Here is a 14771-nt window from a genome sequence, read left to right as displayed (position 1 = left end):
ACGTCATGACGTATGTAAGAATTTTTCAAGGGCGATTGGTCGGCTCATGAATATTACATTTAGAGTCACGGCTTTGTCATAGTAGTTTCGCTAAGTTTGTGCTCATTGGGTGGCACACGTGCTTATCTTATTTATAAAAGTCCGTTGGAGCACGACAGGGAGGCGCGTGGGTGCTCACAATGCCAAAACCAAGACACTTTCCTATTTGTATTAATTATTATTGCATTATTAATATAGTTAGCTATACTGAAATCAAAACTGATCCTAGTCCCAACTCTTTCAATGCCCTCAAAATGTCTACTTTCCCATATCAAAAACAGTTTTTAGTACAACAGTGCTTCTGCAACGATCCTAAAATCTCTTTCACACCTGCACAATGACCGCAACGTTTTTAATAACATTAAAAACAACGTTTAATACAAATTATTTTCCTGACCAATCAGGAAGAACTGTCGGTCAGGTTAGCCCCGCCTATTTTATGCAACGTCATGTTAATGCATCCTAGAGGCTGTTTACACTTGGCATCAACATGTGTTTTCGTCGATCGGATCACAAGTGGACGACGTTAATGCCAGGTGTAAACGGTGTTCAAAACGTTTTGAGCTCGTCAACTTTCGACCACTTTCAACCACATCCCGAGGTGGTCGAAACCACTTTCGATGGGATCGCTTTGGAGTTGCGGAACGCAAATGTGGTTGAATGCGTTCGAACAGCCACACGCGACCGCCTTCTCTCCGCCCATTCATCTAATCTGAGGTATTTAACACAAGCTTTACGTCTTTTTTGACTTCTGGCGTGAACATTCGGTGAACAGCGCTATTTTTAGCCTTTCATTGATAAAACTAAGCGGGTGATCTCCGTAGTTTCGTTTTGAAAGTGTGAAAGTTGCGCGATCCTATTTCATCAATTGCGCTGAAAATTCAAAGAGAGCTCTTATACTCATGTACAAAACACTGTGCAGCATGTTTACTTGCTAAACAAGCAGTGCACTCTGACATAATATTAGTTTGCATCCATATAAACTCATAATTACTCCCGCTCGGGTTTGAATGACAGCAGAGAGACTCGCCCACCGTCCACAGACCACCCCCTCATAGTATTCAGCACAGAAGCGGTCGAAAGTGGACAAAAGAGACGGATTTAAATACCAGGTGTAAACGTAATGTGTCTCTCTCGTCCACTTGTGATCCGATCGATGAAAACACATCTTAATACCAAGTGTAAACAGCCCCCTAGTGCAGTGCCTCGTTTCTGTTTTATAATTAAAAATCGTGCGTTTTTCTGAATTAAAAAATTACCGTGTTTTTTTTCTTCTTCAGCCATTTGACCCGCAAAACAAAGTGGGCAACTGTGTGACGTCGCGCTGTTTACACGCGCGTTGCGTCTCAAGTGACGCGTTTATTTATAGACGTGAGTATTTTTATCCTGTTCCCTTCTGCAGCCCATGATAATAACTAATCAAACAGTCAATAAACTACAACAGACGAACATAAACTTTTAAATTGATTTCACATTTTATCATTTTTAATATAGTTAAAATCATATATTTACATACGTAAAAATACTAGTAGGCTAAATTATTTACAAGTAACGTTACATGTTAGGCTATTTACAGCAGTGGTTCTCAAAAGTTTTCGGCGTGAGGCCCCTCTTGTGTGCGGTGGCCCCCCAAAGAACATTTATGACATAAAACACTGTAAAACATTACATTTGAATTAAACAAAGCTGAGGTTTTAATTAGAACGAATTCATGCTAAATTAATGTATTAAATAAAATGTCATAAATCTGGGGACCCCCTGTCACAATTTCAGGGCCCCCAGTTTGAGAACCACTGATTTACAGGTAAAAAAGTAAAACATTTGAATGTCCCCAGTATCTAAGGAAACACACTGATACCATTATTTAACCATTTATATATTAGCATTTTTATATATTTTGGCATCTTTGATATTTCTTTACTAAAGCTTACTTTCTGTTTTCATACTGTAAATTATTTTCTTTGTTTTCACAAAGAAACCGATGTAAGTGAATGATTAACACATAGAGGTCCAAAAGACATAGGCTATTCAAATACTTCATGAAAGTCATGGCATTGCCATACTGTAGTCTCACATCAATAAAATTTGGCATATATTTGGTAATGTCTATAGGTGCTTTATAACTGCTCCTTTTTTCAACTTATTCCATGTCCAGACTAAATGAGTCCTCCTGAGTGAGCATTGATTCAGTCCTCAACCTCTTGCTATTAAAATCATTCTGAAGTTCTTGACTAAACTTCCTCCGTGCTCTTTTCATCCACCACATCTTCTTTAACTTCCCGCCCAGACTGTTTGGCCTATCCATACACAGTTCCCCAAGCAGTCCTTGAGTCTGTGAAGGGAGTTTATACAACGGCAAACCCCTCAGCAGCTTTGGCATGTCACCCTCTTCATTGATAAGGTGTTCATTACTATCCAACTGCACAAGGACAAACCGTGAAGCAGCGCCGCCCTTCTGGCGATCGGCTGAAATGCAGCCGAGGGCAGCACCCAAAACATCCGATGACCAGGTGGTAGAGCTTCTGTTTATTTCTTCTTTCCTGGAAAAGTACCCCTCGGCGCTCTGGAGTGTCGACGGTGAGACCATCAGAAGAACTTTACCTCCGTGTTTCTGGATTTGACCGAGTTTAGAGTGGAACCACGGTGCCGGGCCCAGCGAACTGATCTCTGTTTGGTTCAAAAGGTCTAAGAACACACTGAAACCTAGCTCAGAAAACATCCGGCCTAGCTTACAAACCAGCTTGGTTTGTTGGTCGGTGGTGGACAAATGCAGCAACAACACCTGTCCCCTTGTATCTAAAAAATTGAAATTAAAGCAAAGATCAAAGATTAGATTCCCAGTGAACACACAGATTTTTAAAATGTATTGTATAACTTCAATGCATTGTAAGTGCTTTGGATAAAAGCGTCTGCTAAATGCATAAATGTGCTACTAGTGGTAGAGCATTGCATTAGCAACACATTATATATAGATATATAATAGATAATGTATACCCTATAATGCACTGTAAGTTGCTTTGGATAAACGCGTCTGCTAAATGCATACATGTAAATAATATAAAGAAAAACCATGAATACTGCAGCTGTTACATTGATTACCTTGAGAATGACATTGTCTCTCCCATCCACTGATCCACCCTGTTAAAGATGCACAATGTCAGGTCTGACTTTATTTTCTACATTATATTTGATGAACATGTTGTTAGGCTGAATGAAGGCATTATACGTATATCAGCTCAAATATGCAGCATTGAATCAGATGCATGAATAGATCCATTCAGAACAGAGAGACAAATACTAAAAGGACACGGAGTGAATCAGTTTGATGAACATCTCAGACAAAACCCCTCTTTGATCTGCATCTCTGTGAGATGGCTGATCTGCATTTACTCATGATTTCTACTTGGACAGCACAGACTTACATTTGAGTTTGTTCACAACTAGATAGATTCCACAAATAGTCAGACAAACAACGATCAGCGCCAGAGGAATAAGAAGACTCCAATAATGCCGTTCCACTGCAACAAAGTCAAAATGTTTAAGTTAGTTCACTTAACAACATCCCAAAATGCAAATCGTTGTCTGCTTTAAACAGGATGTGTTAAATATTTTAAAGAAACGCTTACAGGGATGTTGGCAGTAGTAGCGAGGACTCTCTCCATGTGCGTGAAGCTGTAAACAGAGACAATGGATGATGTTATCAAGTTCATTTTTCGGTTACGCCAGAATACATTTAAATAAAAGGAAGATAGCATCATACCATCACACAGAGCTGCTGGTGATTGCGAGAGTTGATGTTCACGAATTTGCCGGATGTCTGTAGAGACAAACGTTGGCAAACAATATGATAGTATCATAAATGCAAACAACTTTCATGCCATGGATACAAACAATAAATGGCCTCGGTCAAAATAGACTTTATATTATTTTACACAATGAAAGTGAAACTATGAAAGACCTTTTATAAGTCAATGTCTAAAATTTCCTAAATAATTTTTTTATCTGTTTCATTCTCTATTTCCTCATTTTACATAAGTTATTAAAGATCCACTGTGTGGATTTTAGTGGCATCTAGCAGTGAGACTGTGAATTGCAACCAACAGCTCAGTCCACAGGTCACCCCTTCCTTTCATAACGCATAGAGAAGCTATGGTACTAGTCGTCACAGGACAACACGTCAATGTCTTAGGCCCTGTCCCAAATGGCACACTTAATGTGAACTTTCAGTCTCATGGTCTTAAATTGTGCATGCTTGCTTAGTTTACGGGTTCGTAGGGTGTCCCACCTGTCATTTTTACGCTCCAAAGTGCTTTGACGGAGTTACACCGCACTCACGAACACCAAGGTGCCAGACAAACAAGACTGAAAATCTCACAAAATAAATAAACTGTCTGCACACTTGAATCCTTAAAGGTGCAGTGTGTAAATTTTAGTAGCATCTAGTGGTGAGGTTGCGAATTGCAACCAACGGCTCAGTCCACTGCTCACCCCTCGCTTTTAAAATGCACAGAGAAGCTACGGTAGCCGCCACAGGAAAAAAAAATTTATTGTCAAAGACAATTAAGTAAAAAAGTTTGTCCGTTAAGGGCTTCTGTAGAAACACGGCTGCACAAAATGGCGACTTCCGTGTAAGGGGACCCTCTGTGTATGTAGATAAAACGTCTCATTCTAAGGTAATAAAGACATAACAGTTCATTATAAAAAGGTCTTTATACACCCCTGATAATATAGATTTGTATATTATTTTGCATTTCTGTCAAGAGATCCTTCTAAAAATTACACACTGAACTTTTAAAGCAAATTTAATCACCGAGCTTTCGGTCAAGCGCGAAGTGTGCTTATCATCGCCCCCTTTCACCTGTGATGTGGTCTTCGGCCAAAATACGACTCTGGTGCACCCTGGTGGACTCACGTCAAGTGTCCCTAAAATCTACACTACATGATGTCATCATAGTGTGGACTCTGAGGTCCGGGGTGTGCCATTTAGGACAAGGGCCCAGAAATCTTAGTGACAAAACACGCTCTATAGAAGTTTGTCCAAAAAATGGTGGCGCAAAATGAAGACTTCCTTATAAGGGGTATGTAGATAAAAGAAAACCTCTTATTCTGAGGTAATACCGTTCATTTTGTAAGGTCGACACCACTGATAATATAGTTTTGTATATTATATTTCATTTTTTTGTCAAGAGATCCTTTTAAAAGTTACACAGTGCACCTTTAAATAATAATTATTATTATAGGTTTAAATAAACAATATCTTATGTAACCAGACTGTTTATCTAAACTAAGCTTTGCTGATTTCTTTTCTGTCCCTTGTGCACTGTCAGAAATAATGGTTTAAAAGCTGTCACTGGGACGGTTCCCTTTAAAAAGGTCCTAATATGTGCCAAGTGCCAATAAGGTAAAGATATGTACCTTTGAAGTACCAATATACATTCTTTAGGTACAAAGGTGAACTTTTTAAAAGGTTACCACCCCAGTAATAGCTTTTGTACTTTTTTGAGAGTATCTTCATTTATGCTATATTAAACATGGTGTCTACATTGACGAATACAATACAGAAAATCAAGACACAGAGCTTTATATACACCCATAAATATTTACCCATAACGTTGTGATGTTTTCTTCCCATTGTGTTTCATTGGAAGACTGCTGTCTGAAGCCATGAATCTCTTTGCATTGTCCATCAGCGTGTAGCTGACAGGGCCACAGTTCAGCATCGATTCTGCAGGGCGCTGATAAATTCCAGGCTAACACGGGTTGATCATCATTTGTCTTAGTGTGGTACACGAACACAGACACATTTCTCAGGACATTTTCTTTAAACACTGCAGATAAAAGATATTTGGAAAAAACAAATCCAAGTCAAGTTGTACTGTATTTACAGATATATAAATGCAAACATTTATTTACATTCAAATTAAATTTACAGTACTGTGCAAAAGTATGACTGTGGGTTCACACCAGATGCGAGTTTGTGCGAGTAGATTACATATAAAGTCAATGCAAAGACGCGATATGACCAATATCGCCCATATCGCGAATGACGCGCTATTCGCCTCAAACGTGTCTTCGCCCAAGTTGAAAATATTCAACTCGAGTGAAAAATTTGCATGACACGAAGTTAAATCCCATGAGTAATCTAGAGCGAGTAACGTGATGCCCCGCATTTGGTGTGTACGTAGCAAAAGGCTGCGTTCACACCAGATGCGAAGAGGCGTCAAGCGCGAGTGATTTACATGTTAAGTCAATGCAAATAGGCATCCTGTGATGCGGTACGCGCAAATAGCGCGGTGAGAATTGGGCAGAACGCGTGGAAGGTGCAGTGCGGAGTGTGGCACGGACGGCACGTTCCACACGAATTGAGCATTGACGCCGGAAACACGCGAGTTGAAAAATCTGAACTTTGGCGGATATTCGTGCCCCGCTAACCAATAAGGAGCTTGCTCTAGTAGTCATGTGATTACAGGGACCGGGAGAAGTGAGTAAACTCAAAATGTTCAAGTGTCCAACTACACGCCAATAGTGCATGTTTGACGCCTCTACCCCAGCTGGTGTGAATGCAGGGTAAGGCTGCGTTCACACCAGACGCCGAAGAGGCGGCAAGCGCAAGTGATTAACATGTTAAGTCAATGCAAAGATGCGAATAGACATCCTGCGGCGCGGTACGTGTGGATGGGGCGTTCCGCGCGAATTGAGTGTTGTCGCGGGAAACACGCAAGTTGAAAAATCTGAACTTTGGCGGATATTTGTGCCCCGTTAACCAATAAGGAGCTTGCTCTAGTAGTCACGTGATTACAGGGACCGAGAGGAGCCGCAGAAGCCCCTCCCATGATGTGAACTTTTGCGTGAATGTCTCGAATGACTAGAATTTCACGCGCGGCTTTCATGGGTGAAAGAAGTGAGCAAACTCAAAATGTTCAAGTGTCCAACTACACGCCAATAGCGCGTTTTTGACGCCTATACCGCAGCTGGTGTGAATGCAGGGTGAGGCTGCGTTCACACCAGACGCGGAAGAGGCGGCAAGCGCGAGTGATTTACATGTTAAGTCAATGCAAAGATGCGAATAGACATCCTGCGGCACGGTACGTATGGATGGGGCATTCCGCGCGAATTGAGCGTTGTCCTGGGAAACACGCAAGTTGAAAAATCTGAACTTTGGCGGATATTCGTGCCCCGTTAACCAATAAGGAGCTTGCTCTAGAAGTCACGTAATTACAGGGACCGAGAGGAGCCGCAGAAGCCCTTTCTATGATGTGAACTTTTGCGTGAATGTCTCGAATGACTAAAATTCACGCGCGGCTTCCATGGGTGAAAGAAGTGAGTAAACTCAAAATGTTCAAATGTCCAACTACACGGTAATAGCGCGTTTTTGACGCCTCTACCGCAGCTGGTGTGAATGCAGGGTAAGGCTGCGTTCACACCAGACGCGGAAGAGGCGGCAAGCGCGAGTGATTTACATGTTAAGTCAATGCAAAGATGCGAATAGACATCCTGCGGCGCGGTACGTGTGGATGGGGCATTCCGCGCGAATTGAGCGTTGTCCTGGGAAACACGCAAGTTGAAAAATCTGAACTTTGGTGGATATTCGCGTCGCGTTAACCAATAAGGAGCTTGCTCTAGTAGTCATGTGATTACAGGGAGCGAGCAGAGCCGCAGAAGCCCCTACCATGACACAAATTTCCGCGTGAATGTCTCAAATGACTAGAATTTCACACCCGGCTTTCACTCTCGAATGAAGCGAGTAAACTCAAAATGTTCAAGCGTCCAACTACGCGTGAAAAGCACGTTTTTGCCACCTCTAGCTGCTGGTGTGATCGCAGGCCATCATAATGTGTTGTTTTTGCAATGGTACAGTATGATGATCATATATACTAATTTCTCACTTTCTTTATTAGAATACAACCAGAAAATACATGAAAATGGTAAGTAGTATAAAAATGAATAAAATTATAAGCTAAAGTGTCAAGTGTTTAGTGTGATCTCTTCTAACACTTTAGCAATAGCAGGAACCTGCAGCAGAAACGTAAATGAAATGAAATCTCTAATCTAATGACTTCAATACTTTAGATGTTTTTAGTACCAAGAAAAGTCACACTAAATACTGATTTTTACCTTAAGAAGCCAATTTGTTCTGAAATGTAAATGACATCACCCTAAAATGGTTTAAATTTTGTAGTTACCTGGACTTTGTTCAAATGGACAGAATTCGGTACGAGTTGATCCTTTCCAAGCCTAGAAGTACAGACATGCACACACAAAAAAATGAGTTTGGCAAGGTATGGGGTTTTGGGTGTGGGTGTGTGATTGAAAGAAAGCTATTGTACCTGAAAACACATGCAGTCTGTGACAGACTTCAGTGGAATGATGTTACTTGAGAGGCGCTGAGGAAAACAGATAATATAAGTAAACAACAAACAGTATGAAAATATGTGGCCCAGATCGAAAGTGATGTTTAGTAATTTTTCTACATAAAATCATCCTACATAATGTATAACATTCTGTAAAAATATAACCTTGATATCTTTAGATCATTAATGTTTAGGAAGCCAACTTCATGAGTACTTCATAATGCTCCTAATATCATCATGAGATTATGAGACTTCACAGACAGGGTCACAAATGTAAAAGGTAAAAAGAATAAAATATATTCCTTATAATTGCATTCCAATTATTGTATTGTTAATTAAATATACATAATATTCTCTTACCAAGCATGTTCCTTCTTTTCCTCGTTTCATACAGAGCTGAAGTGGTTCAGATGCCTCTTTAAGCTCATAATCCAGTTTAACCACATCTCCTTGAATTGTGTAATTCACCCTGGGACCTAAAAATTCAAGCGATAGAACTGTGAGTCAGGTCTGTAATACCTGTTTGTCAATGTCATACATTAAAAAAATAAAGATTAAAACTGAATCCAATTTTTTGTTCATAGCCTGATGCCATACAGTAGGTTTTACAAAGAAAGCACATGTATGTAGGCCTATTGATGCTTTACAAAACTTTATAAAAAATAACTTAATTGACTGCAAGATGTTTAGCCTAAACAGCCAACTTAAGAACTTAGTAAAGTAAAAAAATGGTTCTCTATCATTACTGAACCTGTGAAGAACCTTACATATAGTATATTACAGGCCTAGTTTATTACATTTAACATAAGTGAAATAATCATGTACAGTTAATACAGTTAATCCAAACATACCTTTACACTCCATTATGTGTTCACGAAGGGATGAGGAGCACACTGTCAGAGGAGAAATGTTTTAATGTTCATGTTTTGTGAATGTTTTTATGTATCTTCTTAAGTTTTTCCCCGCCATTGACGAGTTAACTCATCATTTAAGAAAAAACATTTCCCTGCCAATAATGCTTTTCTGACGTGTATGTTTTGATAATCGTTCTGAATCTGATCTCTAACAAAATTAATTAACAAAAATGCAGTAATTTTAGCTTTTTGGTCAAAATTTTTTATTTTTGAAGAAACCTAAGCACATTTGAGAGGTTATAAAAAAGAACAATTGAAGGCATTATGAAACTTTTCTCCCATTTTGTTTGTTTGCTTGAAAGCAGAGGGTCTGTTCTTTCATTTAATATATTTGTATGTTTATATATTTATAGAAGAAAATGTACCAGGAAGGCATTTTGTGAAACTTTTGTGAAAATCACAAAAAATGCTGGCGGGCAACTTTTTAAAAAAAGGCTGGTGGGGAATGAGTTAAAGGTGTAGCCGAGGATTTTCTCGAATTTTAGAAAAGAACCGCCTTCTCCACTTTTTAAAAAAATGCAATTGCGAAAAACTTCTGATTGACAACTAGGAGGACCAATAGTCTTGATGATACACCCGGAAAAAGAAAATCCTCCGCAATACCTTTAATATAAACTTTATAGTTCACAAACAGCTTTGATACATTGTTGCACTTTTAATAAAATACTGCATGAGTTAAAACCCTGGTATGATTTTGGTGATATTTACTCTATCATATAATTTAAAATTATGCATATGCATGCAGGCCTCATTTATTGTTCCCATTATATTTAACTACATATTTTATACTGTATAATAATATTTTGGAAAAACACAAAATGGACATTATTCATTTTCAGGTGGGAATTCAGATGCGGGACAATCAGTTTGAGATAAAATAACAAGATACACTCTTAAACATAAAGGTGCTTGAAACAGTGATGCCATAAGAACCATATTTGGTTTCACAAAGAACCATTCAGTCAAATGTTCTTTAAAGAACCATTTCTTTCTTACTTTTTTATCATCCAAAGACATTCATCTAAAGAAATTTTCTCACTACAAAGTAAGAAATGGAAAGGTTCTTCAGATGTTGAAGGTTCTTTGTGGAACCATACAGCCAAAAATGGTTCTTCTATGGCAAAGGTCTTTAACCCTGCTCCTGGGGACCCACTGTTTTGTAAAGTTTAGCTCCAACCCCAATAAACACACCTGAAGCAGATAATCAAGGTCTTTAGGATTGTTTAAAAATATATTGACGGATGTTTTGGAGCTGCAGGTTTTTTGCGGGACAGTGGTTCCCCAGGAATTCAGTAGGTTGAAGATCTCTGCTCATTCTATGGCACTAAAACTGATTCTTGGCTTGTAATCACAGAGGAACCATCTCAAGTGCCACATAGCACCGATGAAGTATCTGTGCAGTACCTGTGTAGAACCAGATGTAGTGCTATAGGGGTGCTATATGACCCCCATATGGTTCTTCATAGGTGCTATATAGCACCAAAAATGGTTCCTCTATGATTATGAGCCAAAAACCACTTTTAGTACTATGAAGCACTGTTTGTTTTTAGAGTGTACTGTACATAGATTTTACATAGATGTATATGGTAAGTGAAAATAATGGCTACCTGTTTTTAATGTAGGAATTTCAACTTCAGCTGACTGACTGGAAGATCCGACCGAGATCTTGTTTTTTCCACCCAAGTGAACATCTTCATACTCCACCAGAGTTAACTACACAACACACAGATAAACACTGTTTGCCAGTATGTTCACGTCACACATTTTATGCATACTTACTGGGATTTTCTTTATCACTGCATAAAATCTGGATTTTCATGTATGTTTACTTTACAACAGATGAGTTACTCCAAAACATATTCCAGAAATGCACAAGTTATTTACATTTAATTAACAATTTTAGTACAATTGAATATTTAAAAGTAAGAGTTTAAAAACTTTTTAACTTTTTTATTTTTTTGTAGTAGTTAATACTCTCGCTGTTATCTTTGGTTATGAGCAATTCTTAAAGGGGACATATCATGAAAATTGGACTTTTGCCACTATTTAAGTGCTATAATTGGGACCCTGGTTTTTCTATTAACCTAGAAAATGTGCATAAGATAAGATCAACCCAGTAACTTAGTTATGATAAACCTTTCTCTGCAAGCATGTGAAAAAGATCATTGAAATTTAGCTCCCCTTGTGATGTCAGAAGGGGATAATACCACGACACTGACATTTAGTGCGGTGATCAACTCATTTGCATTTTAAAGGACACACCCAAAAATGGCAATTTTTTAACATGCTATAATAAATTATCTATATGGCATTTTGAGATTGAACTTAACATGCATACTCTGGGGACACCAAAGAATTATTTGACATCTTAAAAAAGTCTTGTGAAATGTCCTCTTTAAGTACAAGATAGGCTATCACTCTTATATTTTCATGCAAAAAAATTAATTTAAAAAACTAGGTGGCACTTAAATTAAATGGTTTGTGACTTATAACAGAAGTCATTATGAAGTCCAATCTCTTGCACAATGTGAGCTTTCCCGCTGAAGTGTAGCATATCGTAACAGCAGCTAATGTACATAAAGGACAGATGAAGAGATAAACAGCTTTCAGGTGACAAGTTTGGCATCCAGAAAATGCACACTTAACCTTGCAAAAGCAACAGCAATGAAATACTAACAAAACATTGTACAAGATTTTGACTGTGCATGTACCTGACATGCCTTGATAACCCAGTTCGTCTTCACAGAGAGAGTATTCCTTCAATGAAAAAGACATGTGATATTTTATTACAATAGTACTTTAAATTACGAGAACTAAATTTTTAAGACAGTACAGTGCTACATGTATAATGGCTTACTGCCAAAATGTAAATAATGTTTCATGCATGAATTGGTTCAGTTACTAATGTATTGTGCTGTTGAAAATAAACAGTACCATTGTAGTTTGACCTTTCAATGTGTCGTCTGGAACACAGCCTGTATCCCGATCTCCTAACATCAAAAACACCAGTGTTAATACAGATCATATCACCATAGTACTACTGTTATGGGCTACATCTATTGTAATGACGCACCTCTCTTCTCATCTTCATATCCTGATTCTTCTCCATCCTCCTCATCTTCAGCATCCGGGATAAAACCCAACTGGATGTTGATCCACAAACACGGTTTGCAGTTCTTGTCATAACAGCACAATTTAGGCTCGACTTTCAAAGAGCACACGTATGCACGACCACAGTCTGAGTCATGAGCTCCGAGAGGATCTGTATGTTTAAGACTGCAGTTTGAAAGACCCTGGAGAAAACGAAAGTTTATAGTCAATATACTGAAAATCAAATTTGGACAGTGATGCATACATGGTACTTGTTACTGTTTGCTTTCCAAAGACCTAGAAATTTACAACAATATGTTTATAGGCCTGAGTTCAAGATTTTAATAAAGTTTGATGAGGAGCACAAACAATAAGTAAGATTGAAGTGGGAAGGGTGAAAGTCCCCAGATAAAGACATGCAGATTAGTTTTATGGCATGGAATTGATATAAGCTGCCTATATATGAAATACAGTGTATACATTTTTTAATCCTACTTTTTAACATCTAAACACTATCATTTTATAAGTATTTATTTATTTATCTCCAACTAGGATCCCCCCAATAGATCTCAGCCATGTCCAGTATACTTTGGTATTTACTTGTTTGCTATAACTATTTATTGAAATATTTATAACATTTATTAAGTTAAAATGAATCCAAATAAAAATATGCGTTATTTGTACTCAACCTGAGGACAGAAGACGTTGTTTTGTGGGTTGTGTGTAACTTGTTCCAGTGAACATACAAAGGTGCAGACCAGTAAGAGCAGCAGATTTCTCCACCATGACAACCCCATTGCGCAATCGTTTCGCTCTCGTATCCAATTCAGTCCATTAGAAAGAATAAATCCCATAAACAATATGCTTCACTGTATCGTCTCTATAAGACTTCAAGACGTCAGAAAAGAAACATAGTCCTGTTTCGATCGGATAAACAGTCCGAGTCCTTCATCCATTACGCGAATCTGACCGACCAGGAAGCGCAAAAGCGCACAATTACGCAGCATATCGTACAGGTTATCTGAAACAAACGATACATCCTTCAAAATTCCTTCTTTTAGATTACACAGTTTAGATGAAATTCATAGATTTAAGCTTATGTTGGTAAGTCTGTACGTTAAGCAACACCTGGGCGAGTCTTACAGTAAACGCGCAGGTGCTTTACGTGGGAGTTCATGAATCACGTTCACTGTTCTGGCTAGTTTATCTGGTTTGCAGTATGGGCATGTCATCCTCTATTTTATATAAATTAAATATACTTAAAACGTACGTATGTATTAGATAATACAATATTAAATAGTATTATGTTCACTGTATAGTTTAAAAGTGCTTTATACGTATAAATTAAATTATATAAAGTATAATTTACAATATAAAAAGCTTGTTAACATGACAAAACACATAATAAGTATAGGTTTAATTAAAGTAAAAAGATACTTACATACAGCTCTTAGAGAGAAACAGTGTGTGTTATACAGCCGTAAAGAATGAGAAACTATGACATTCAATAAATGAAGGTGTGTTAGTAAATCCACCCCTCCCAATGAGAATTAAAACACACCTTAACTAACATCATACTTGCTGACTTGTTTACATATACGTACATAACAGCATTGTACAAACAAATAGAGCAGCCTTAAAACAGAATGGCATCTGATATTTATCACAACTATTTTACTGAACAACTTGATTTAAGTAATTTGCTGGATAGTAAAACTGTAACCAGGAAACTGTTAGGTACAAAGTTCACTTTCTGCTGCAGTGGGAATTTGTTTAGCAGCTCTGTTTCTTGTATCATGGCAACTTTGTACTCATAATGTACTTGGATTAAAGAGCTTGTGTTAATAACTGACTGTTACCCGGGAGGGAGTTACCATGGGATAATCCAGATGACCTATTATTAACTCATAAACCACATGATTATGAGATACTGAAAATTGTCTCACGCACTCCAATAAAACCAATTACAACAGTATTATGTCAAAGTAATAAACATTGTGGTGTGCAAATGTTTAAAAATACTTTTTTTTAACCTTTACAATGTTTATTCAATCAAGTCATAACTGTTTGACTGATATACTTTCAGGTGCCTTATAGCAGTGGTTCTCAGACTTCTTCGGCGTCAGCCCCGCACGGTGCATCCTTTCTTGGCCCCCCAAAGCAAATTTATGACAAAAAAACTTCATCAAAACCTATTCAATTAAACAATTTAGTTGGTTAGTAGCCTTATTTTAAATACACAGAATTTATAATAAATTAATGTATTTTATAAAATGTCATTAAACTGGGCCCCCCCTTGCACCATCTCAGGGCCCCCAGTTTGAGAACCACTGCCTTATAGAAACCATAAATCGGCACCATTAAAATTTCATGCATG

At 38.0% G+C, this 14771-nt stretch overlaps 1 protein-coding gene across 2 annotated transcripts; it reads right to left on the bottom strand.

The window, feature by feature from the left end:
* Positions 1-1502: 1502 nt before the first annotated feature.
* Positions 1503-14111, bottom strand: il17rc (interleukin 17 receptor C). Of its 2 annotated transcripts, none has more exons than XM_055183735.2 (17): positions 13836-14111; positions 13084-13415; positions 12378-12597; positions 12239-12294; positions 12016-12061; positions 11774-11871; positions 10912-11017; positions 9242-9283; positions 8751-8866; positions 8367-8423; positions 8223-8274; positions 5644-5867; positions 3800-3856; positions 3666-3711; positions 3462-3557; positions 3139-3177; positions 1503-2835 (listed from the first exon to the last, which is right to left on the bottom strand). In XM_055183735.2, the coding sequence occupies exons 2-17, from the start codon at positions 13246-13248 to the stop codon at positions 2180-2182; spliced, it is 2076 nt and encodes a 691-aa protein (XP_055039710.2). In that variant the 5' UTR covers positions 13249-13415; positions 13836-14111; the 3' UTR covers positions 1503-2179. The 2 variants fall into 2 exon arrangements, with proteins under 2 accessions (XP_055039710.2, XP_055039711.2); XM_055183736.2 differs by having other exon boundaries at positions 13840-14111.
* Positions 14112-14771: the final 660 nt, after the last annotated feature.

Source organism: Misgurnus anguillicaudatus, chromosome 14 (genome assembly GCF_027580225.2).
Source record: "Misgurnus anguillicaudatus chromosome 14, ASM2758022v2, whole genome shotgun sequence".
NCBI lineage: Eukaryota > Metazoa > Chordata > Actinopteri > Cypriniformes > Cobitidae > Misgurnus > Misgurnus anguillicaudatus.
The sequence above is the reverse complement of the archived record's forward strand: the minus strand, read 5'-3'. Positions and strand labels throughout refer to the sequence as shown.